Here is a 22,068-nt window from a genome sequence, read left to right as displayed (position 1 = left end):
CAAAACTGAGGATAGCATGTACAAATATTTTGTTTTAGTATTTTCACGAGTTTTTACTCACTTAAATACTTATTTTCTGCAAATATTTTCCTTTTCATGAAGCTCTGTGCTTTTTACATTTTTTAAGAACTTTACACTTTTCAAAACTTAATAAAATAACAATAGTGTCCCCTTTTTCCCATAATAATCAGCTGAAAACATCCGATCAGTATCATCTTATAATAACTTATTACTGATTAAAAAACCTACCCAAATGTGCAAGAAATTGTTATAACCAAAAGAAGTTATATAACAAGATCTTAATGTAATGCAAGTGTTAAAGCAAATTAAAACTTACATTCACCATTGTGTTATGAAAGACATTTTAAGTGTTTTTTTTTTTTTTAAGTTGACTCTAACTGAATTGACTTAAATTAAATTGAAACACTTCATTCATCTACGTAGAAAAAGACGGTGCCCGTGAGATCCCTAGGAAAGTCCTCAGTGGGTTTCCTCACAACCAGGTTTCAGGTCCAACTTTTGGAAAAAAACAGTTTTTGCGTGCTATTTTTCAGGGCAAAATAGGCCTGTTTTAAGCTCACAAAAAAATAGCCCAAGGGCCCCCAAATTTCAAGGGTTTCGTCTGTGAGGTCCCCAGGAGCGTCCTCAGAAGGTTTTCTCAAAACCAGGTTTTGGGTCCAACTTTTGGAAAAAAAAAAACAGTTTTGGTGGGCCATTTTCAGGGCAAAATAGGCCTGTTTTTAGCCTTTCACCAAATGGACGGTAATCCCCCAAAATGTACCGGGTTGGGTTGGGGGCTGAGGACACACTCATGGGGACCTCACAGACCTCTCCTAGAAGTTTTGGAGCCCTTGGGCTACGTTTTGCCAGCAGGTCACACAGGAGGCTGCCACGGCCACAAATCCTGCTTATCGTTACTGCAAAAGACAGAAAGTTTTACCATAGTTCAAATTAAGAGGCCTACTGTTTTTTGATGGCATTAGCGCATTAAATTCTCTACGTGAACGTTACATTTGTAATGATGAACACACTTATTTCTTACACTAATTTTTAATTCTGCTGATAGGAATGATGTCTACAACAGGAAAAGTGTGAAGTTTAACAAATCACGGTCATCTTAATCTTGATTTTGACATTTAATATATTTTCATATTCCTATCACAAATAAAATGAAAATCATCCCCCTGCATCCAACAGATGATGACTTTCACAAGCCACAAAAATAAACAACTTTAATATTTCAGCCATTTCAGTCCTGGTATCCTGTGATTGTCCGTAAACACGAATAGCAAATACAACATTTTCCAAAAATAAAATCAATTAGATAGGATTCAATTGAGTGAGCCAAAGTGGAAAAACATCCTGACTCACATACAATGTCTCTAAATCCTAAGTTCTATGAACTCTAAAATGATCAAATAATGTTAATGTCATCATTAATTTTACACACCCTTTAGGGGTTATTCCAGTATCTCTCGAGTATCTTTGAGAAGAACTGATGTGTTTTCATTGTGAGCCTGAAATTAAGGTTAAGGGAAGAAGGTATCCCCTCCTGGTGATTGGCATCTCAGAAATTTACATATATATATTTTTTTTATTGTTGTTTGTTTTCAAGCTATTATTATTATTATTATTATTATTATTATTATTATTATGTTTTATTTCTTGTGGAATCAATTTTACATACCATGAAAAGTTAGTGCAGCCAAACTTCAGGGCCACCATATTTAGTGCCACCAATGACTTAAGGTTTTATACTTTTTTGGTTGAGTTTGATGATGAAAAAAAAAACGTATTGATATCTCAAGTCATCGTTTTGAGATAATTCCTGCTCATTGGATAAAGTTTATTATACTTAGGTAGAACTGCTATGAAGCACTTGTATGGTCATGTAAAGACTTGTTTCTTATTTTTTCCACTGTTTATGTACAAATTTTTCCCCACACAACGACAGCAGTGTTGAACATCTCTGTGTGAGTCCTCTGTCCCGCAGGGATCCAGCCTCTCTGTTTTTGTTTACGGTCACACTCATGTTAAAGTAGGTCATGGAAAGAGGAAGCTCAGCTAACCGCGCATGCAGTCTTCGTGAAGTAAACATTTAACTAAGGTGTCCTCAGGGAGCATCTTGTCTGAGGTGTTGTCGGTGGTTTTCCTTGAATGCAGTTCGTGGACAACAGTCAGGTAAAGTAAAAGCTATCATATAATTCAATGCTGTTAGCAGCGCGCTGCTAACAAAGCTAGTCGATGAGCTACCTTATGACAGCTAGCTTTGAGCCATAGCAGGGTTATACGAGTGCTGTCATCTTTTTCTAACCTCTCTGTTAAAGACAGTGGATACTAAGTGGTAAACGACATTTGTCAGTGTAATTTGACTAGTGATGCCTTTGACATGTCTGTTAACATGATAAAACCTGCACGGCTGGACACTAACGTGGCTAGGCTAGTTAGCTGCTTCGATTAGCGAGGCTAAAGATGAGGAGCAAAGCAAGATCTTACATTTAGGAAAAAAATGATTTTATTGCCTTCGTCAGTGATCTCTGAGCTGAGACAAGACTGCTAACAGTTGGTTAGAAACCATTTAGCGTCTTAACATGATGTGTCAGTCTCTACGATGGAGTGATAGTTAACAGTGTCTAAATTACTGGAAAATGTTTGATTTGAAGGGATGTTTTCTAAATGATCAGTTGTTCGGTTTCTTTATCTGCTAGAAGTGGTAAGGGTAAAAAAATGACCCTGTCGTTGTTTCTTACATTGTGACTTTTAAAAACACATCTATTCATAATCTAAAAATAAGGATACGACTGCTAAGCGTCTCTGAATAATACAGAAATAAGACAAGGACTGATGAACACATTTGAAACCATCTTGTGTTATAACCAAATATTTGTGTCGTGTTAAAAAAGGCTGGTAGAAGATTTTTTTAACCTAAAAGAATTTCAGTTTGTTTTTAGTACTTAAATTTGTCAAAAATTACAAAATTATGTTTAATAACAGGTGTGTGGCAGAGGATCACTTAATTGAAAATTGCACACAGTTTACCACACGCTGTTGGACTGTTAATAATATGAATATCGGGAATGTGAAAGCTAGTTTAGGCAAGAAACCCAAGCCACACTCACACATAGATGCCACACACATACAGTGGTGTGCAACATAAACCATGACAAGAAGAATTGTGTGTGTGTGAAATGTATAGTGTGCAGGGAGCCACTTGTAACATGCCTGTGTTTAATGAAAAAAAGTAAAAAATAAGCGCCTTTGAAGTTGATTGTCTGTCATGTCATTTTGCATTTTAGCCTCTGGACTGATGCAGCTTGTCTGGCATCAGGTCTGATATTGAACTGACTGGCAGGCTCATCCACTGGTCAGACTCTACTGCTGCCATGTCCAGGCGGAGCAGAAATAGTCCTGCTTGGCGATATGTGTGGGGCGGGATACGGCGGGATGCTGATGCACGTGCACTTGTTTTGGCCTCAGAAAGTGAAGAATGGAACTATGAGCGTTTAGAGGTGAGCATGAAGGGGGTGTTAACTAGGGCTGAACGATTTTGGAAAAAAATCTAATTGCGATTTTTTTAGACCAATATTGCGATTGCGATTTAGCATACGTTTATTTTATTTTATTTTTTTTTTGGGGGGGGGGGTGTTATCTTCTGCATTATTCACTTTACACAAGTTTTAAGTCATTTTATAGTATGACTTACCAACAAAAGATACTGATAGCATTTAAACATTTTTTTTGCATTTTTTTATTGAAAAAGAAAAAGGAACACGGGAATTTTACTGACCCTATAGTTTTCAGTAAGAGTAACAAACCATACAGAATAAAGTGATCAAGGGGTATGGCTCTACGACCTACTGGATGGATCTTTGTAGCCCACAGGGTTTTTTTTGCCAGAAAAAAACATCATTTTGACTTTTGCTGGTTTTAAGGGAGAACAAGTACAAGTTACTTTATTCCTTCCAGGTCTGTTTACATGAAACTTTTTTTTCTTCTAATTGCAGCCTTTGTGATTTGAAAATTGCATTCTATTACATTGTGATGTCGGTTTAAAATCGATTAATTGTTCAGCCCTAGTATTAACGTTGAAATCTGAACAGGTATAGCAAGTGTGTAGACATGTAAGTTCTTGTTAAATATTTGTAATGATGCCCTTTGTTTATAGCTTGTGCTGAACATGTACACTGTGTTCCCATAACAAGAACAAAGTTCACATAAGGTATCCACTGTGTACATTGATGCAGTTTTGTTTCTTTCCATGCTTTTTTCCAAAACGATTCATTTTTTAACAGTAAGAGGAAAGCTGTTCTGTGCCTGTATATCATAGCCAGACTTTGAAGATGTTTTGGAGATATTTGTTTTAACAATTATCACAGCAAAAAAATAGCAAAACCAGCACTATGTTGTTAGATAAGCAATCCTACTGATTCAGTCCATTTTTTGATGATGTTGCTCTTCAGTACAGTGATTCAGACTCTGAGGCCGACTTTTCAGCAGTGATGGTCCCTCCAGTGCCCAGCGCAGTGCCTGTCACCGGAGAGTCTTACTGTGGCTGCGATTCTCAGGCTGAGAGCAGCTATAACCCTCGTCTGCGAGGTTTTCACCAAGTCAGAGACTGCCACTGTGGAGAGGATGACCAAGGTATGGGACAGCTCACACCACTTACAGAGCTCTGTCGTGTGTTTACGTACAGATTGTATTAAATTAAGTTATTGTGTTTGAGTAAAAAAAAAGATAAGCCTTTGAAAAACAGCAACCCTCCGTTCTTCTAGAGTTTGACTGGGTTTGGGATGCAAACAGCCGATCCACAGCAACAATGCTGAGCTGTGACAATCGTAAAGTGAACTTCCACTCTGAGTACAGCTGTGGGACGGCAGCGATCCGCGGCTCTAAGGAGCTTGCTGACGGTCAGCACTTCTGGGAGATCAAGATGACGTCACCAGTGTATGGGACAGACATGGTAAGCCGCTATGTCTGACTGCTTATGACTGACCTGAGAGTGACATGTAAACCCAGATATCTTAAATAATACAGAGTTGGAATAAATGTTTTGTCCAAACTTTTATTTTCTTACAGATGGTTGGTATAGGTACTTCTGATGTTAATCTGGACAAATACAGACACACGTTCTGCAGCCTGTTGGGGAAAGATACAGACAGCTGGGGTCTTTCCTACACTGGTAAGATGAACAGCTGTTCTGATGTGTAACTGGTGGGCTTCTGTGTTGTATTGTGATTGCTGATAATGATGATGTGAGGCAGACAGACGGACAGAACCTGTCAACATTAAAGTTAACATTAGGGGTTAACAGAACAAAAGAGGAGAATGGACAGGACCAATCGAGAATAAGAAAGAAAACAGAGAAAATACAAAGAAATGAAGGGCTAGAAATCACAATACCAGACATATTTGAATCTTGAAGTCTTGACAGTTATCCATTGATGATATGTTAAAGATGCAGACACATATCTGACCCTGTGCTTCTTCTCTGTTGTAAGTGTAAAAGTAACATCTGTGATTGTCATCCTTTTTGCAAGGCTTGTTGCATCACAAAGGAGACAAGATGAACTTCTCATCACGGTTTGGACAGGGCTCCATCATTGGAGTTCATCTGGACACTTGGCATGGCACACTGACTTTCTTCAAGAATCGAAAGTGTATAGGTCAGTAGTTGCAAATAAAAGTCAATACTGGTAGATTCTAACACTTCAAGTATAAACTCACCAGTAACAAATCTAAACAAGACATCTGATAAAAAAGGGATCATGTGCAAACTTTAATACACAGCCTCTGAGAGTGGAAAGATTTAACACATCAACTCAAATCTTTTCTCTTTGTTCTTGATTCAGGTGTTGCTGCCACAGAGTTACAAAACAAACGGTTTTATCCAATGGCGTGCTCCACTGCAGCTAAAAGCAGCATGAAGGTGATCAGATCGTGCTCTGCTCCCACCTCACTGCTCTATCTCTGCTGTGCTCGCCTTCGCCAGCTGCTGCCAGACTGTATAGACACCCTAGACGTGCTGCCACTGCCTCCGGGCCTACGTCAGCTTCTTCACAACAAACTGGGTTGGGTGCTCAGTCTTAGCAGCAGCACCACAGAGGAAACACCTGATGGGTCTGAGCGCCCCTCACGCTCTCATGACCCCCCCTTGGCTGGACCGTCGTCCTCTGAGAGTGACTCAGAGGGCTGCACGTCAGACCCTGAAGCCTATCAGAGGAAGAGATGTCGTTGGACATGACTGGATGGTGTGATTCCTACCTCCTCGCCAACACTGGTAGACGTTACAAGTGGCATCTGATGGAGTGTTTCCTACCTGCCTCAAGTTTTCCCAACATTGTTATTCCGTATGAAGAAAATACAAACAGGGTCAGAGTAGTACGAAAGTGCAAAACTGTGACAGCAGAATTTCTGCCTGCAAGTTTTTACTGTGATCTCTCATGACATCCACACGTCTTCACGCTCATCATGCATTCAGTATCCAAAGCAGCTTCAGTAATAGGCTCAAAATTATGGTGTTGGTTATATTATCTGTTACTACATGTGTTTGGGGACTGTACAGTGTAACACTGAAGTCAAGTATGGCCACATTTTGGTCGTCATCGTGGCTTTTTTATTGCAAAAAAAAAGGGGATTCAAAATAAGAGAGTATATTTTCAGTGTTTTTATCATGTATGCAAGTAATGTATATCGTTCTTAATGTAAATGTTATCATTCATTACCAGAGTAATATGTTACATATTTTACTGGTGTGTATGACTTTCTGTTATATTGCCAAAGTAAAAATCAGAGGGACACTGTGTCCTGTAAAGGGGAACACACAGTAGGTAGAGTGCCGTAGGTTCAAGTTTTTTTTTTTTTTTGGTAACATTTCTTTTCTACAAGTAACAGCTGTAAGACAAACTCTTCAGCTGTCAAAAAATTGAAAACAAAATAGAATTAGAAGTAACCTGAATGTTCTCTGCCCTAAAAAGAGAAGATAAGTTTTATTTTTATTTAAAAACACAAAATTTCCGTTAAATAATATGGGAAAACAGTAAAAGTCATGTAAGCTTGTTGCTCAAATATGACCAAATATGACTTGACTAAACATGTTTTCTGCTGCAGGACTTTTAGATCTGGTCGCAAGAAATTTAAGTTACTAAGAAGAAACTGCTGCACATTTGCGTTAAAGTTCACCACTGTTACACTTTATATGTTTTTAAGATCTTTTTAAAATCGTTTTTTTTTTTGACAAACAATCTGATATCACAAGCAGTTTTAATGTCAGAACTCTGCGCTGATCCATTTATGCAAGCTTGTTCTCAGTTTCTCTAAGCCTGGCTCTATCACTTCCTTAACACAGCTTGTTTTTTTAGCACAGCCACACTCAACTTGAATCATTTTTGTATAACACTGGTTTTAAAAAACCTTTGATTCAAACATTCAACCACCAATTTTCTAGCCCCATGTTAAGATTTATTAAGTATTAATATGTTATGAGCAAAAAAAATGTTGGATTTGTAAATAATGTTAAGATTCTTTATCTCTTAGAGTATCAAACTATATAAAGATATTAGTGTTAAATAGTGATTAATCCTGGTGTTGGAGCATCGTAGTATGCAGGTTTCTGGTCTGATCATGTTTCACTCCTTTAGGTTCAAGTACACAATGCTTCGGGTACTATGCAATACAAGCATCTTATGTGATGACGTAGAAACATCAGTGTTTGAAAAGTCCTCCTTATAAAGGTACAGCGGACCATCACTCACGAGTAGTCTAACATGACACTCTTGTTTTCTAACTTATCCCTACAGACGTAGAAATGTAACCACCGAGTGGTCAGCTGTTGACTGGCAGTGTACTTATTGTCTCGTCTCACAGTACTTGTCTTCACATTGATGCATCCAAGCACTTTTTTCTTACTGTGTTACTGTAAATAAAGTCTTAAGTGTTTCTTCTGATGCCCATACTAATAATACTGTATGTAAAGACCTCCACTCGCCTTTTTCTGTATCAGCATGGTTTTCAGCTGAAAATAAAATGAATGATAAGTATGCACCAAGGACTGAATTTGTATATTACTCCTTTGGATTACCTTTTAATATCAAAATTTCTTCCAGGAAAGAACATGAGAGATAAGCTGAGATCACTAATGTTTTTTTTTATTTTCTCAACATTGCGGAACAAAAGTCTTCTGGCGTGTTCCCACGGAACTCTTTGTAAACGGACCAAGTGTGCAGTGACTGTCTACCTTGTGTTCGGAGGTCAAGTAGCTTTGGTGCTGCTTTTCAGTGAAATTCAGGTAAGTTATTACAAGTTAAACTGTATTATATATCGGGGATAGTTAAACAGGTTGTTGGTTGTTGTTGGCTTTGGAAATTTTTTCAAGAGGCCTCTTTTTAGAATCCAACGCTAGCTAACAGCTAGCTCAGATTAGCCCCCGGACTGAGAAACAACATAAAGATGTTTTAAAGCTTTAACTGCCTTTAACATATTTTCTCACCGCCTGGAAAAGACTGACCATGTATTATATTTTATTAAAATTTTGGGCTTAATTTTTAGTAGCTGGTGATCCTTTTGTTTTCTACTAAAAACGAGTCTGAATATCTGAGTTCCAATGAAGAGCCTAGAAGGGTTAGCTCAGTAGATACTTTCCTTCATGATGAACGTGTTGAATATTTTTTCGTCAGTTTTTCAGTGCAGAAAATATCCACAGTACATGATCTCAGTTAACTTTTTTTTAAAAATTAGTAGGGAGTAGAAATTCATTGATATCTTTGTTGTTTTTTCAGTCTTCACCTTATTGCCTCTCATTATTTTATGCTAACCTTATTTACATATAATTTATAAATATGAGCCGACGTATGCAAAGTAAAATAAGTTAAAGAGAACAATAAATATGTAACATATTTAGTACATCACCCCGTTACAATCAATGCTGCCTGTTTGCACATTAATAAATATTTAATGTAAAAAAGGCCACTGTGGGTTTGAATAATCTTCTTCACCTCCAGCAGGATAGTTGCTGACACCAGTCCATCAGTGGGGAGAATCCGCTGCACATCATACAGTCATGGTGAAGAAAAAGCGACTTCGTTTCATCGCAGAAATGGCTCGGAAGATTCGGGCATATAGAGAGCTTAAGTCCCGGCCACGAGAGTCTCAGAAGTACGCCCTGGACTATGAAACCATGAAGCGGCCTCTCACGGGGAAGATGCTGCCTGTACTGGCATGGCAGGACGTCCGCAGGGAGAGTCGCCTTTTCTCCCTCATGGCAGGCATGAGGATGTTTGGAGTGGGCCGTCTTTTCACCAGGAAGTCGTGGCTGGAAGATCATCCAGAGCCAAGCTACTGGCAGATCACCAAGGTCAAAGTGGACTACATGTCTGAGGTGAGAGCCAGGACCACATTCATGCACTACTGATGGGAGATTGAGGACAGTGGTATGTCTGGACTATTTTGGACTATCTACTATCTACTGGAGCGGCTTAACTGGGGCACTGACTCATGTGAGGGGATATAATATGTGTGCACACACAAGTGACACGTTGAGTCATACCCACCTCTCTGGACATGCTCTGGGGCAAAGTTATATTTTAAGAATCAGGAGAAAAACATAAAAAAAAATTTAAGGGGGTCTGATGAGACACCACTGATAACTCTGCACTACTCTTATTTTCTAGAACATGGATCATGGCAAAGCATGGGGTGTCCTCACCTACAAAGGTAAGTCTTGATCCTTTTACACTGGATTTGGAGCCAGGCCTTATGTACAATAAAATTCATCTTAGCAGCAGCAGTTTTTATTCAGGGTGTCCGCGGGTTCTTGAAAAGTATTATAAGTTGATAAATCAATTTTGGGAAAATTAAGGGCCTTAAAGAGTATTAAAAAGTCTTAATTGTGGTTTTATGAGGTATTAAGTTTCATAGGTATTTAAGCTTTGACCCAAAAAATATCCATGAATATTTATTTTCCTCCTTGCAACTGTCCCCTGATTGGGACGTTCAGCATTCAGCTGATAAAGTTCTGAAATAGAATAGAATAGAAAAGAATAGAGTTATTTTATAGTATAGAATAGAAAATACTTTATTTATCTCAGAGGGGAAATTCAGGAGTCACCACAGCATTTATGAAAACAAAAATAAGAAAGAGTATAGCAAGTGCAAAAAGGTCCATAAGAAATTAGATGACGACAGCCCGTCCACCACTCATCCACCACTCTCCAGCCCAGCCAGTCTCCACCTACACAGGTTATAGATCCCAAACTGGAAAAATGTTGTGTTAACAGCAGAAATCAATGGGGTCAGTAGAAAAATACAAAAATAAAAAAGAATAAAATAAAAAAAATACATAAAGACTCTAGTTACAATAAAATACAACAATAAGGATTGTGAGTGATATAAACACCAGCTATAAATTAATGTCATTTCTAGTTTCATCAAGAGAAGTTTAATACAACATTAAAGCAAATCACACATTATCTCCGGCACATGTCCTTAATTTTAAAAATGATTAAATAATTTCTCATTTTCTTCAGCAAGTTGGCCTCGAATAACTGCTGTTTCTTGTTGTGGGAGTGTCGATAAACCTTTAGTTTTATTTGTTCTTTCAAGCCTTATTCCTCCTTAGCTTACATCATTTCTGTAAAAATGTAAACTACAACTGTTAAAAAGTGGATTCCAACAACAACTGAAAGTTGCAATAAAGTCTTAAAACTTTTTTAAAGGTTTTTGAAAAAGTCTTAAAAAGGTATTGAAATCAACCTCAGGATTTTAGCATATACCCTGTTAGTGTTGATTATAATATGACTTGGCTGGTTTTGTGCTCTGCAGGTAAACAAGAGAATGAGGAGAAGGAAGTGGATAAGGTGATGTACCATGACTGGCGCCTGATTCCTAAACACATGGAGCAGCAGTTTAAGGACTTTGAGCCTCTCCCTGAGCCCCCGGTGCGCTATGTCACGTACCCTCCCCTGCTCCGCGCCATGCTGTTTGCCCAGCATAAGAAGCAGAGAGGCACTTTGATGACCGAAGAGCCTACACTACCCTTAAAGAGGGACGTGATACTCAATAAAGACTATTTCCGCACACAGGAGCAGGAGAGGCAGAAGAAAGAAGGGACAGCTGTGTGAAAGTCTCTAACCAGCTGTGTGAAGGCCTCCGATCTTGGAAATTTTGGACCAAACCAGTGCAGGCAGAAATGTGACCCTCTACTGTCTGAATTTTGTTAAAGCCTCAATGTCCAACAAAATCCAGGACTCCGCTCACTTCACTGTTGGGTTCACTAAAAGCAGCTCTGTGTGCCATGTATTTCTTGTTAATGTTGTTAATATTAAATAAGAGTTAAAGTAAAACGCATATCAGTGTTTTTTGTTTGTTTCAATGTTTTTGATTTGTTCATACACTACTCTTATGACCTGAAGAGTTCCTGGTAAATAAACTTTTATTCTGGGAGTCAATTTCAGGCACCTTCCTGTCCCACTTTCACAACTTTCATGTGCCCACACCCATAAAACATGCACCCAGTGCTTCATGCCAGCACAAATGTATATGAATTTTTACTTATTAAACATTGTATTTGTTGAGCTGGTAAGCTGCATACTGGTCAGTGTTTGCAGTCAAATTTTAATTCACAGATGACTTTAAAAAAGTTCGTTTTGAGTGGAAACTATTTTCTGCATTAATTCTTTTAAAAACATATAATTTAAACTTCTTAGTTCTCTTGTACACATTATCCAACTTCATGGTTGTTACACATGTTGCCATCGGACTTTTCTAAGCCTCGGACGTAAGTGCGTGCGTGTGTACGTTACGTATGTACGTCCTCCTTCGTCTCTCCTCCGGTTCGCCTCTCTGTCCACCGTTGACAATGATCTGCTTTTTTCTGTCTATGTTTGCCTTGTTCTTCAAGTCAGGTTGGTTTTTTAAAGGTCATGTTTACTTCTTTCATATTTCTCTGTAGTTAAAAATACTTCCATGACTCTAGACTATTTATTTTGTGCATAAGTCTCAGTTTCCTCCACCAATGATCTGGAGACACTGGCTGTCAGGACACGGGAGTGGAGTGGAGTTAAACGGTGAAACGATCAGGTTAAAAACCTGGGATGAGATGTTTGAAACTGTTCAACATGTTCAGCAAAGCTTGGGGAAGTCACCCGAGTATTAACCGAAGCTTTTCTGCCTTTTCGTAAACAAATGGAAAGTTTTAGCATGGAAGTTTTGAGCGATATGTGCGGTGTGCTTTGCTAGTTTGCAGTTTAAGGATGACTACTTACTAATTTATTATTTAAAAATTACTTTTACTCATTGTCTAGCCATTGACTGCGTATCCACGTGTCTCCGTCTGAGAACAAGTTGAGTCAGTCTGTGTTCGTTATCCTATTAATGATGCGTTCATGTGCTCCTCGGCTTTCTAAATGTTCACGTTCGGAAAGTTCTTGTTTCGGTGAATATACGAGCTTCTGACTTCGAAAGATTTGATAAAAATTTAGAATTAACGAAGGTGTTTATGAACATGATCACGTGACCTGAAAACACGATATTATCTGTTTTAGCGTTTTAATTCTAATCTGCTACAAAGACTAATTTATTGATTACCAAGGAACCAGTTCAAAGCGGTCAATTTCACTATGTGAATAGGGAATATGGAGGTATACTATGCTGTTATATTGGAAAATACTTTTATGTTGTTCGGTAAAATCAGCTCAATTTTTAGAAAAAATAAATTTCTAAAAAGGAAATTTATCATGAAAGTTGATCCAAACATTTTTTATCGACTTGCCAAGGCTGAATTTCCGATTGTTAAAACGTTACGGTGTGTTGTCCTCCTGATTTGATTACTTATTTCAATAAAAACAACTTTTTCCGATTTTTCCATTTTCACCTGAACGCACCTTTGCTACTGCGCTGTCATTGGTGCCTTCACGGTCCATATGCGCTGCAATGGGGCCGAGAAAAAGGTCACGGAGAGACCCGCCGCCAGAACTGGAAGATTTGGTAGTCAAACATGTTCGGATAGGAGAAAGTGGTGAGGAAAGACGAGCAGAAATTATCTGGAGCTGCAGTGACAGACGGGGGGAAACTGTACTTAGATTGTTGGCTTAAGGGAACTAAACATGTAGAGACCTAAAGTTCCAGTGTATGTGCACTAATGCATGGTGCTGTGAGCCTAATGTGTGTGCAGACTGTGTGGAAAGAAAATAAAAACTCATCTGTGTCTCCTCCTGACTAATAGTCCATGAAAAGGTGCATGCAAGTGTTCTTTTTGTTTTATGTGCACTGTAAAACTTGCTTGTCAAATGGACCAAAGCTCTTATGATTTTTTTTTTTAACTCATGTCATAATCTCTCATTTTTTCCAGGCTGGACTGGTGTGAATGAGCGCACATTCATCGCCGTCAAACCTGATGGCGTGCAGCGAAAGCTTGTTGGAGAGGTTGTGCGTCGCTTTGAGAGGAAAGGGTTCAAACTGGTTGGACTCAAACTTGTGCAGGTGTTGTGGTCTTCTCCCTCATCCCTCTCCGTCCGACGTCTGTCTTTATAAACTTAAACTTGATTTTTTTGGGGCAACCATAAGCTCATTTTCAAATGTTGTGTGTTTAAGGCCTCTGAGGATCTTCTTCAGAAACACTACTGGGACCTGAGGAGTAAACCCTTCTTCAGAGCTCTCATCAGCTACATGAGCTCTGGTCCTGTCGTAGCTATGGTGAGATTCTCCTTTAAACTGCACTTGATGTCACAGAGGGCTCTCAGATTTACCAATAACTTACCAAAAAAGTCATAGTTTGCTGTCCTTCAGAGAAAACAAAGACGCTTGAGTGAAGAAGGCTTGCACTTTACAAATCTTTAGATGTAAGGAAGAAAAGCAGCAGATTTCCACGGCAGTAATCTTTGTTTTCCCCAGATCTTCTTAGATTATAAATGTGATGCTTGTGGAAAATATTTGAGGTAGTCCTGTGTACACCAATCAAGTTTACTTGTGTGTGTTCAGGTGTGGGAGGGTTTAGACGTGGTGAGGACGGCACGGAAGATGTTGGGAGAGACAAACCCGGCAGATTCGCTACCTGGAACCATCCGAGGAGATTTCTGTGTGGAAGTGGGCAGGTGAGATCTGAGATAATTTACGGTATCCTCAGCTGTGGAAGAGGCTGACAGATGTTCTGTCACGTATAGATTTTAATTTCCCTGTGATGATAATCTGATTTTTTACCTGTCACAGGAACGTGATCCATGGCAGTGACTCGGTGGAGAGCGCTCAGAAAGAAATCTCTCTGTGGTTTCAACAGAACGAGCTGCAGTGCTGGGAGGACAGCAGCAGACGCTGGATCTACAACTGAAGTCTGCAGGTGTTGTGTTCCTTTATCCTGCAGGTGAACCAGTGTTTTTTTTTTTTTTTTTTTTTTTTACCTTGGTGTCTTTAAGGATACATGTCAGTAAAACTTTGAGTCAGATTTCACTGCTTTTCATTGGTTTTCTGAACTACACATCTGTAATGTGGTCTGGTTTTTATTTTGTTTAATGTCACAAAAGTTAAATGCACTTTGATCGACTGGTGTGGAGCAACTAATAAGACAGAATACAAGCTCCATATAAAGCCAAAGAAACACTTTACATTATAACAAAGTTGATAAATTGTTGTCTTTAGAAGCAGGAGGAGACAGCTGCTCAGAAACACAGAAACAGTTCACCTCAGATTAGGAAAAGAAATGCTTGAAGTCCTCAGGAACACGTTTACAACTTCTATATTTTGTGCAGTGATAATGAGTGATTCTGTAATTTAGGGTACATTTGCTTGTACATTAAGGGTACAAGCAATGACCAATTTTACAGTGGGTCATTTAGGTGATATTTCACTTTTATTTAATGTAGAAAGTTAACAGGTTCCATCATTTATTTAGCTAAAAATACTAATCATGTTTTGGAATTAGTGATTAATGTCAAGTTTGCTCTTCAAAATTAACACTAGAAAACATGTTTGTGAATATTTTTTCAGTATTTTTGTTTAAAATATTCATTAAAATATGACAAAGGTGTTCAAAAAAACTAGTTTAATAATTTATATTAGGGATAGACCGATTTTCAGCCGGGCCGATATCGGCGCCGATATTTGGCATTTTGGGGCATATCGCATCGGCTCATTTTTAATCCAACAGCTGATTTGAAACCCATTCTGAAACCAACAAGACTGTGTTGTTTTGGCTCTGATGCTTCTCTGCACAGAGTTTCGCCCTGTCTACTCTATGGAAGCCCTGGATGGTCATTTAAAATCAGTCATGTGAAACCAAACAGAAAATTAATTTGACTGCATTACATGCTGGTAAAAGGCAGCACAAACACAATTCTGTCCAGTTTTATTACAGTTAGATAGACATTTTGGAAAACTTTATTCACTGTAGAAAACTTTAGCGATTTATTATTTTAAGTTTTCATTAAACTTTTTAAAACATGCTGCTAAGCCTGGGAGCTATTCAATAAACTCATGCTTGAAGGCATTTGAATGAAGTTTGTATTGTTCAAATTTCTTACGCCAATGTTTTCACCCTGAATGCAAATGAATATCGGCTTCAAATATCGGTTATGGGTCTCCTTGCCTATTAATAATCAGTACTGGTATCGACCCTAAAAAATCCATATCGGTCTATCTCTAATTTATATGGATAAAATAATTCATTTTTGTGTGTTGGAGAAATCAGCGTCAACTGTGTTACCTGCTGAAAAAAGGCCTATAAATCAGCAATGGTTTACTCCAAAGTCACATGACGTAAATCAGTTGAGGTCCCATCCTTTTTTGTTGGGAAACATGAAGAAAGTGTTGCATATTTTAACTCCTCCCTAATTTCCTCCTCATCAATATTTCATCAATATGATTGTCTATTAAGGGTGCGCATTAACTGTTTGTCAACTGTGTTACCAACATTTTCTGCTGCCCTTACTATAGATGTTAAAGAAAACAAACTGTGAAGAAAATGCACAGAAATATAAGGTGATTGAGGTCAGGTAGAACCATGTTCAAGGTTTGCAGTTAGCACAAGAGCCAAACAATGGAGAAAATGTCAACGTGTTACCCATCATAAAATGTAATGCTGTAGGGTCTGTAGGGTCTGCAGCATGGTCTTGCATAGAAATGTTGAATAATTCTAAATTCAGTATTATATGGATTTATGTTGGAAAAAAAATAGTTACATCTTTTGTCCATAAAACAGTTGACAAAATTATGCTCTAACTTTCATTAGTAACTTAAATATTTAAGAATTCATTCAAGCTTAAGCTTGCCAACTATTGAATGTAGTACATTCCAGGTGTATCATTTGCAAAAAAATACTTAATGAAACAGAAAAAACATATTTTTTCACCTTTTTGTTTACCTGAAATGCTCCTCTAATTATAGAATCACTCTAATAATGTTCGCTGCAGGAGTCTCTACACCCTGAAATACTTAAATGAGATGTAATGCTCCACATCATGTTGGAGTGAAAACAGTTTGTTGCAATAATTCAAAAATGCTTAGTAAAAAAAGATCTCAGGAAAAAAAGAGGTGTTTCTGGGTTCGCTGAAGTTTTTCTAAAACATTAGATTATGTTTACGATATTTGATGAAGCAATAAAATGTTGTGATGAACACCAACTTAAAGGTTTTTAATCTGCTGAAATAAGAGCGTGCTTTATTTCTCAAATTGTAGGATATGTGGTCATGGTGTGTAAATGTTTTGGATCCGCTTCTGCTTAAATTTGCGCATCAGAAACACACTTCTGATCTTTTTATTCCTCTGAATGAGCATCTTTTTTTATTAATGGAAGAAATTAACCTTCACAAAACAAGTAATTGCCTTTTTTGCATGTTTTGTTCTATTTTTCTATAACTTTAAACATAGTTTCTTTCAGCGTGTTTCAGCCTGTGTGAGATTATCACCTCACTTTTGATTACTTGAATGTAGAGGTTTGAAATCGGTGCTTTGAAGCTCTAAATTAAAAACAAACTGCTCTGATTTAATGCTGTGCTCATCGCTCTGTGTTGTGTTCAGTTTTGTTACACTCAGGCTAGAATCACTTCATGACATTGAATCCAAAGTGTCAAAAACAATAAATCTTTCAGGTTTGGTTTGTTTCGTCTGTGTTGCATTTTGAGAAATCCACACAAAGGTTCAGTTTTCAGCACACAAATATGTTTAATATTTAATCCACACAGATAGATCGATGCATGAATCCATACTGAACAGAGAGGATGGGCTTCAGTGTGTCTGGAGATTTACAATAATCCCTGTACACAACATTAACGAGTCACTGATCACCTGCTTCACACTGAGCCAGTCAGAGGAGAGAAACCAGACCCAGACTGAACCCTCAACACGACACACTCACCCCCTGCGACTGAATGAGATAACCCTGCTCACACGACTTCTGACATCCACATCAGACAGCTGCACCGGGAATGTAAAGGGTCCGTTAATGCCCGCTGAGTCAGGGTAGAAAATGAGCAAAGTGGCAGGAAAATATTTTAGGAAACAGCCAAAAAAAGCCAAGAGATTTGTTCCAATTAACCTCACAGATTTAACAAGCCAAACTTTACATTCACCACAACCTGAAAGCAAATACAAGACCTGTGACTGGATTTGATCTGACCCCATAAACACCCTACATCTGTGAGCTCAAACAGGAAAATTAAAATCAGTGTCATCATTAACCTTCCTGTAGCTGCTTCAGGCTTTGTTTTGTGTTGTGTTGTTTTTGATAAATTTAATGCATGGCAGGGCTCAGGGCTTCGCTGTAGGACAAGGTGGAGGTTTCACAGGTGACAAACTAAGTGGAGGAAGAGGAGGAGGAGGGCAGATGCAGGACGTTTGAGGTAAATAGGAGGAGATACAGTGTGCTTACGGGGTGAATATAAGATCGATACAGAGGAGGGAGGTAGTTATGAGGCTGGGTTACAAGGCTCATGGAGATAGTTACAATGCCCTGGGAGGGACAAACATCATGGCAGGCAGATTATAGATCAGGAGGTACTTACAAGGCGTTAAAGTTACAAGGAGACGGGGCAGGAAGGGGTCGGATCGTTATACACGGCTTGGAGGGTCGTTTTAGAGCCAAGGGGGACTTTTACATGACCGGGGATAATTACAAGGTTTGGGCTGCTGGAAGCTTTCCGGGCGGAGGAGTGGGAGATAGTTTCATTAAAGGGGAGGGGGGCAGGTGAGGTGTGACCCGGGTGTCACTCAGGTATGTAAGACACCTGCCACACGATGATGTGGCTCCGCTCGGCTTTGCACAGTGCAGGTTTCATTTGCGAAGCTCCAGCGGAGGCGTCCCCTTCCTCCGTCTCATCATCCTCTCCATCACCTGAAGAGGACAAACACACAAACAAACATTCTGTTTCATTTTTTTCCCCCTATATTATCTTCAGTCTTTGACAAAAGGTACATTTATTGAGCAAACATTTGAAATGATTGCAGAAGTTGCTGTTCTCTGCCCTCCAGTGGTCAAAAAAATAAATTCAAAAAATCAAATGGGACAGTTCCTTACTGTAATCACTAGAGGGCAGTGACTATTGATTTTAATTACATCAACTCAGAAAAATCATATACATTTACACCAAAAAACGCATTTTTAAACCAAATATCATCACTTATACGGATGGTTAATGGCTCCTATGTTTGTGAAATAGCAGTGAGTGGACAGAAGAGATCAGCAAGTGGACAAATATTAGGTGAACAGACGTTTTTAGCAGAGAAATCTGGCATCTACCCAGAGAGCAATTTAAACACACAACTCTCACTTGATGCTCATGTCTGCATTATCTGTGAACACTTACCAGACTGACAGACCAGGATGTAAACATGTGTCAATAAATCAGAAACCCTCCAAAACCAAAAAAGCACACAGACTGCGGAGTCTGAGACCTGGTTCATATTAAAAGAACCAGAAAACTTCGTCCAGAGAACTGCACCAAATCAGATAAAGACGGGACATTTAATTATTCACCCGCAGACATGACTGGTGTTTAGGTGTCAAGTGTGACCCTGTTAACTGGTGACTCTGGGCTGTTAATCACTGATTCTGTTCACAGACTGCTCTGAGTGAGGTCGCCACCAAGCGGCAACCTCCGGTCTGGGAATATGAGACAATGTAGAAGTGCTAAAATCTGCTGTTTCTCAAGTGTTCGCTTGAGGTTGGCTGAAGTAGCGGAAGTCACAAACACACCAAGCCAAAAAAAGCCATTTTCAAAGCAGAAATCAACCTATTTACAGCCTGGTTCAAAAAACGTCTCCTGTCTGAATCGCTAATTTTACTACCTGCTCCCACTGTATGGGGGTGTATTTTTTTCTAACGGGGTCGTTCAGAGGATATTAAGATCGTGAGCTCCCCCAATAAGAGGCAACTGAGGGTCACATGATGGCCGGCACCCTATAGTTGTAGCCGAAGCCCTTGCCACTACCAATATGGCCGCTATAGCCAATGTGCTTCATTTTCTGTTTCAGAAATAGATGGGTGACGTCGGTGAGACTACGTCCATGTTTTATACTATGGTTGCCACAAAACTGCGCCCTCTGGTGGCTGGTTACAGTATAGGTCAAAAAGTCAAGCTCTCCAGTCTTTCAAGATCGGCTGTGGTCAAACTTTGAAAAATTAATACACCCCCTAGAAATGTTTCTCACGTCCGATTTTTGTAGTGATTTAACAATATTAATTGGCTGTCTTGTAATCAAGTTCTCTTTTTTTCAGAAAAGTTTTGTTTTTATTAGTTATAAAAGGTTAAAAACGTGGCTTTATGTCAAGTTTAACAATAATTGACAGCTGGCGTTGTTGTGTATTTTTTTGGGGGATTGTAAAATATGTCTGGAGGTAGAGTCAAGAGGTGGTTAGACTCTCAAAAAAAAAACAAATGATCATTCTTTTTGTCACCCAGCTCCACTCAGATTCTCCCAGAATCCCTCACAGTCTCTACTGCACAGACTCTGGCTGCACAACTGCTGCCAATGGCTGCGCCTGTGACGGGGGTATTTTGGCTTCAAAACCAATGGCGGAGCCACGCTGTCCACTCTGTATACAGTCTATGATACTGTCGGCTGAGAGTCACCATTTAGCATGGTCGCTATTAACTCCAAAACACCGGTTGCTCTGTGACGGTCAAAACCTGATAGACGTTGTAAAGTATTGTTTTTTAAAACGGACCACAGAACAACCGTACATTTTTATGCTGATAACAGGTTGAATTTAGTGTTTAAAAAAGCTAACTGGTCTAAACGAATGGAGCTAAATGCTGCCTCTGCGGTCAAGATGTGTGTACATCTTTCTGATGACGTAGGCTGATAATCCCACTATTCATTATAAATATTCCAAATAGTTAAAAGTGTTAACATGCAGAAATATCAATAATCAACTGACAGTGTCACACTTTTCAGATTATATTTATGTGTTTCATGAAGTGTCCTGATCACTCACCTATACGGAAGTCGATGTATCCCTCTCCTCCACTCAGCACCAGCACGTTTTGGACACTCTGGGCCTCCGTCTCTTGGGGCGCTGTTGAGCCCTGACCTTCTGATGGACTGTCCAACACACTGCCGTTCAGGGTGGCCAGGACATTACCTGTTACACACACACAGGAATCATAAACTGGTTAAAGACGAGGAGATGTACCTCTCTTTCATGGAATTACTCTGAAAAAAGAAGACAGGCAGAGCTGTGAGTTAGGTCTGATTTTACCAGCTTCAGAGTGTTTTTTTGTGAGTATAGATGGCTGAAAATGAAAATCTGCTTCATGCCTACCGGGTACTGAAACGAAGAACTTGACGGCATCACGGTGTCCATGGAAGCAGAGCTGAGCCTGAGCCATGGAGCAGTACGGGATGAAGCTGCCGGTGCTCTTCTCTGAGCCGTCGTCCCCGTACACGTGGATCACTCCTCCAGACGACGTGGGAGACACCTTATTGGCTGAAGGGGGAGGGAGCCGCAAAGTTAGAAACTGCAACCAGGAGTATTTGCAAAAAGTCATCCTTGGTGTCAAGAATTTTTACAAAATTTACACTTCATCAACTGAAAGTGAGATTTTTAAGAAAATCCAGAAAAAAAACTCAACTTAAACGCCTGCATGCAAACATTATTAAGATCAACATCATGCAAATCAACCAAAAGATCAAATCAAATCCAGAATATGATCACTGTCCTGCAGCTAAATGATCACAGATGAGAGAGACTAACTCAGAGCTGGATGTGTTTCAGTGTTTGTCACATCTGAACTCTTTAGTCTGCAGAAATGAAGAAGCTGTTTCAGGGAACACCGAGGTTTGAAGGCGGGTTAAAAAAACAAAAAAAAAAAAAAGCAAAAAGATGAAGGTCACGACAGTGGGGAGAGAAGGAGTGCTCCCACTTACCCCTCACACCAAGGAGCTGACCCCGGTGAAGGACCACGGCTAAAGGAGGAGGAGGAAGAGGAAGAGGAGAGAGGGGACAGTGACAGTTAGGGTGTAGAGTGAAGAGAGGAGGCAGAAAAACCGAGGATGGAGAGAAAGACGAGGAGAAAGGTGAAGGAGGACGAAGATAAAGAGGAGAGAGGACTGGAGGCTTCTAATTGGTCAGTTCAGTCAGCTAATAAAAGATGAAGCTGTTTCTGCTGAACTTTAACAGTAAACTGGGTTGCTAACTGTAAGTATTTGCTTGGAGGAAAAGACCTCCCTGCTAAAAAGCTGTGTGTTTTATAATCAGCTAACAGGAGCTTTAATTTCAAATCCTATTATAAAAACCTTAATATATTTTTTACTCATGGTCTAATTTTGCAGTCTTATTTTTTTAGACCACCAAGCTGATTAGTATTTTTTTCTGTTGCAGGAACAACAAAAAAGCATGTTTTCTCCAGCAGAGAGTTGATTCTTGACCCACTTTTTTAGTGTGAATAAATTGAGATAAATCAGACTCACTCTCTGTCAGTGGGATGGAGATGATCACGCCGTTTCCTGTTCCTACCCAGAGACGATTCCCACCAATCAGAAGAGCCGTGATTCGCACAAAAGAGAAGCCCAATTTGCCAGTCCCTGTGAAGAACAACAGGAGTTAAAATAACAGAAAAACATGTCTGACAACTTTTCTGTTTTAAG

The 22,068-nt window shown here is 39.2% G+C and overlaps 4 protein-coding genes across 27 annotated transcripts in view; 3 read left to right on the top strand and 1 right to left on the bottom strand.

Annotated features, from left to right (window-relative positions):
* Nucleotides 1–1,982: 1,982 nt before the first annotated feature.
* On the top strand, nt 1,983–8,036 carry spsb3a (splA/ryanodine receptor domain and SOCS box containing 3a). Its single transcript, XM_074697542.1, has 7 exons — nt 1,983–2,181; nt 3,297–3,509; nt 4,461–4,641; nt 4,773–4,960; nt 5,077–5,179; nt 5,538–5,663; nt 5,850–8,036. The coding sequence occupies exons 2-7, from the start codon at nt 3,384–3,386 to the stop codon at nt 6,239–6,241; spliced, it is 1,116 nt and encodes a 371-aa protein (XP_074553643.1). The 5' UTR covers nt 1,983–2,181; nt 3,297–3,383; the 3' UTR covers nt 6,242–8,036.
* A 153-nt stretch (nt 8,037–8,189) lies between these two features.
* Nucleotides 8,190–11,336, top strand: mrps34 (mitochondrial ribosomal protein S34). 2 transcript variants are annotated; one of them, XM_074696907.1, is made up of 4 exons: nt 8,190–8,284; nt 9,000–9,373; nt 9,666–9,708; nt 10,816–11,336. In XM_074696907.1, the coding sequence occupies exons 2-4, from the start codon at nt 9,056–9,058 to the stop codon at nt 11,112–11,114; spliced, it is 660 nt and encodes a 219-aa protein (XP_074553008.1). In that variant the 5' UTR covers nt 8,190–8,284; nt 9,000–9,055; the 3' UTR covers nt 11,115–11,336. The 2 variants fall into 2 exon arrangements, with proteins under 2 accessions (XP_074553008.1, XP_074553007.1); XM_074696906.1 differs by having other exon boundaries at nt 8,997–9,373.
* A 460-nt stretch (nt 11,337–11,796) lies between these two features.
* Nucleotides 11,797–14,701, top strand: nme3 (NME/NM23 nucleoside diphosphate kinase 3). Of its 3 annotated transcripts, none has more exons than XM_074697634.1 (5): nt 11,797–11,897; nt 13,343–13,473; nt 13,585–13,686; nt 13,972–14,084; nt 14,200–14,693. In XM_074697634.1, the coding sequence occupies exons 1-5, from the start codon at nt 11,798–11,800 to the stop codon at nt 14,315–14,317; spliced, it is 564 nt and encodes a 187-aa protein (XP_074553735.1). In that variant the 5' UTR covers nt 11,797; the 3' UTR covers nt 14,318–14,693. The 3 variants fall into 3 exon arrangements, with proteins under 3 accessions (XP_074553735.1, XP_074553736.1, XP_074553737.1); XM_074697635.1 differs by lacking the exon at nt 11,797–11,897 and adding an exon at nt 11,929–12,072 and having other exon boundaries at nt 14,200–14,701; XM_074697636.1 differs by lacking the exon at nt 11,797–11,897 and adding an exon at nt 12,910–13,009 and having other exon boundaries at nt 14,200–14,701.
* Nucleotides 14,702–17,100: 2,399 nt separating this feature from the next.
* mapk8ip3 (mitogen-activated protein kinase 8 interacting protein 3) overlaps nt 17,101–22,068 on the bottom strand; it is a 37,469-nt gene continuing 32,501 nt past the window's right edge. For 7 of the 21 annotated variants that reach the window (XM_074697611.1, XM_074697620.1, XM_074697615.1 and 4 more), the window contains 5 exons: nt 21,892–22,005; nt 21,349–21,387; nt 20,744–20,908; nt 20,417–20,563; nt 17,103–18,313 (listed from right to left, as the gene is read on the bottom strand). In XM_074697611.1, the coding sequence (XP_074553712.1) occupies nt 18,186–18,313; nt 20,417–20,563; nt 20,744–20,908; nt 21,349–21,387; nt 21,892–22,005 (593 nt within the window). In that variant the 3' untranslated portion in view covers nt 17,103–18,185. Of the gene's footprint in view, nt 18,314–20,416; nt 20,564–20,743; nt 20,909–21,348; nt 21,388–21,891; nt 22,006–22,068 lie in introns of all 21 variants that reach the window. The other 14 variants (XM_074697618.1, XM_074697619.1, XM_074697626.1 and 11 more) reach the window with 5 other exon arrangements.

Source organism: Halichoeres trimaculatus, unplaced genomic scaffold, assembly GCF_033239565.1.
Source record: "Halichoeres trimaculatus isolate MK-OKI-2021-1 unplaced genomic scaffold, fHalTri1.1 fHalTri1_scaffold_20, whole genome shotgun sequence".
Classification (NCBI taxonomy): domain Eukaryota; kingdom Metazoa; phylum Chordata; class Actinopteri; order Labriformes; family Labridae; genus Halichoeres; species Halichoeres trimaculatus.
The sequence above is the reverse complement of the archived record's forward strand: the minus strand, read 5'-3'. Positions and strand labels throughout refer to the sequence as shown.

What these genes read in the sequence shown, in the direction of transcription:
- spsb3a (XM_074697542.1), top strand. Translation starts at nt 3,384, where the DNA reads ATGTCCAGGCGGAGCAGAAATAGTCCTGCTTGGCGATATGTGTGGGGC. An exon ending in CTGTGGAGAGGATGACCAAG is followed by an intron (nt 4,642 to 4,772) that starts GTATGGGACAGC and finishes CCGTTCTTCTAG; the next exon opens with AGTTTGACTGGGTTTGGGAT. An exon ending in CAGTGTATGGGACAGACATG is followed by an intron (nt 4,961 to 5,076) that starts GTAAGCCGCTAT and finishes ATTTTCTTACAG; the next exon opens with ATGGTTGGTATAGGTACTTC.
- nme3 (XM_074697634.1), top strand. Translation starts at nt 11,798, where the DNA reads ATGTACGTCCTCCTTCGTCTCTCCTCCGGTTCGCCTCTCTGTCCACCG. An exon ending in TGCCTTGTTCTTCAAGTCAG is followed by an intron (nt 11,898 to 13,342) that starts GTTGGTTTTTTA and finishes CATTTTTTCCAG; the next exon opens with GCTGGACTGGTGTGAATGAG. An exon ending in TTGGACTCAAACTTGTGCAG is followed by an intron (nt 13,474 to 13,584) that starts GTGTTGTGGTCT and finishes TGTGTGTTTAAG; the next exon opens with GCCTCTGAGGATCTTCTTCA.
- mrps34 (XM_074696907.1), top strand. Translation starts at nt 9,056, where the DNA reads ATGGTGAAGAAAAAGCGACTTCGTTTCATCGCAGAAATGGCTCGGAAG. An exon ending in AAGTGGACTACATGTCTGAG is followed by an intron (nt 9,374 to 9,665) that starts GTGAGAGCCAGG and finishes CTTATTTTCTAG; the next exon opens with AACATGGATCATGGCAAAGC. An exon ending in GGGTGTCCTCACCTACAAAG is followed by an intron (nt 9,709 to 10,815) that starts GTAAGTCTTGAT and finishes TGTGCTCTGCAG; the next exon opens with GTAAACAAGAGAATGAGGAG.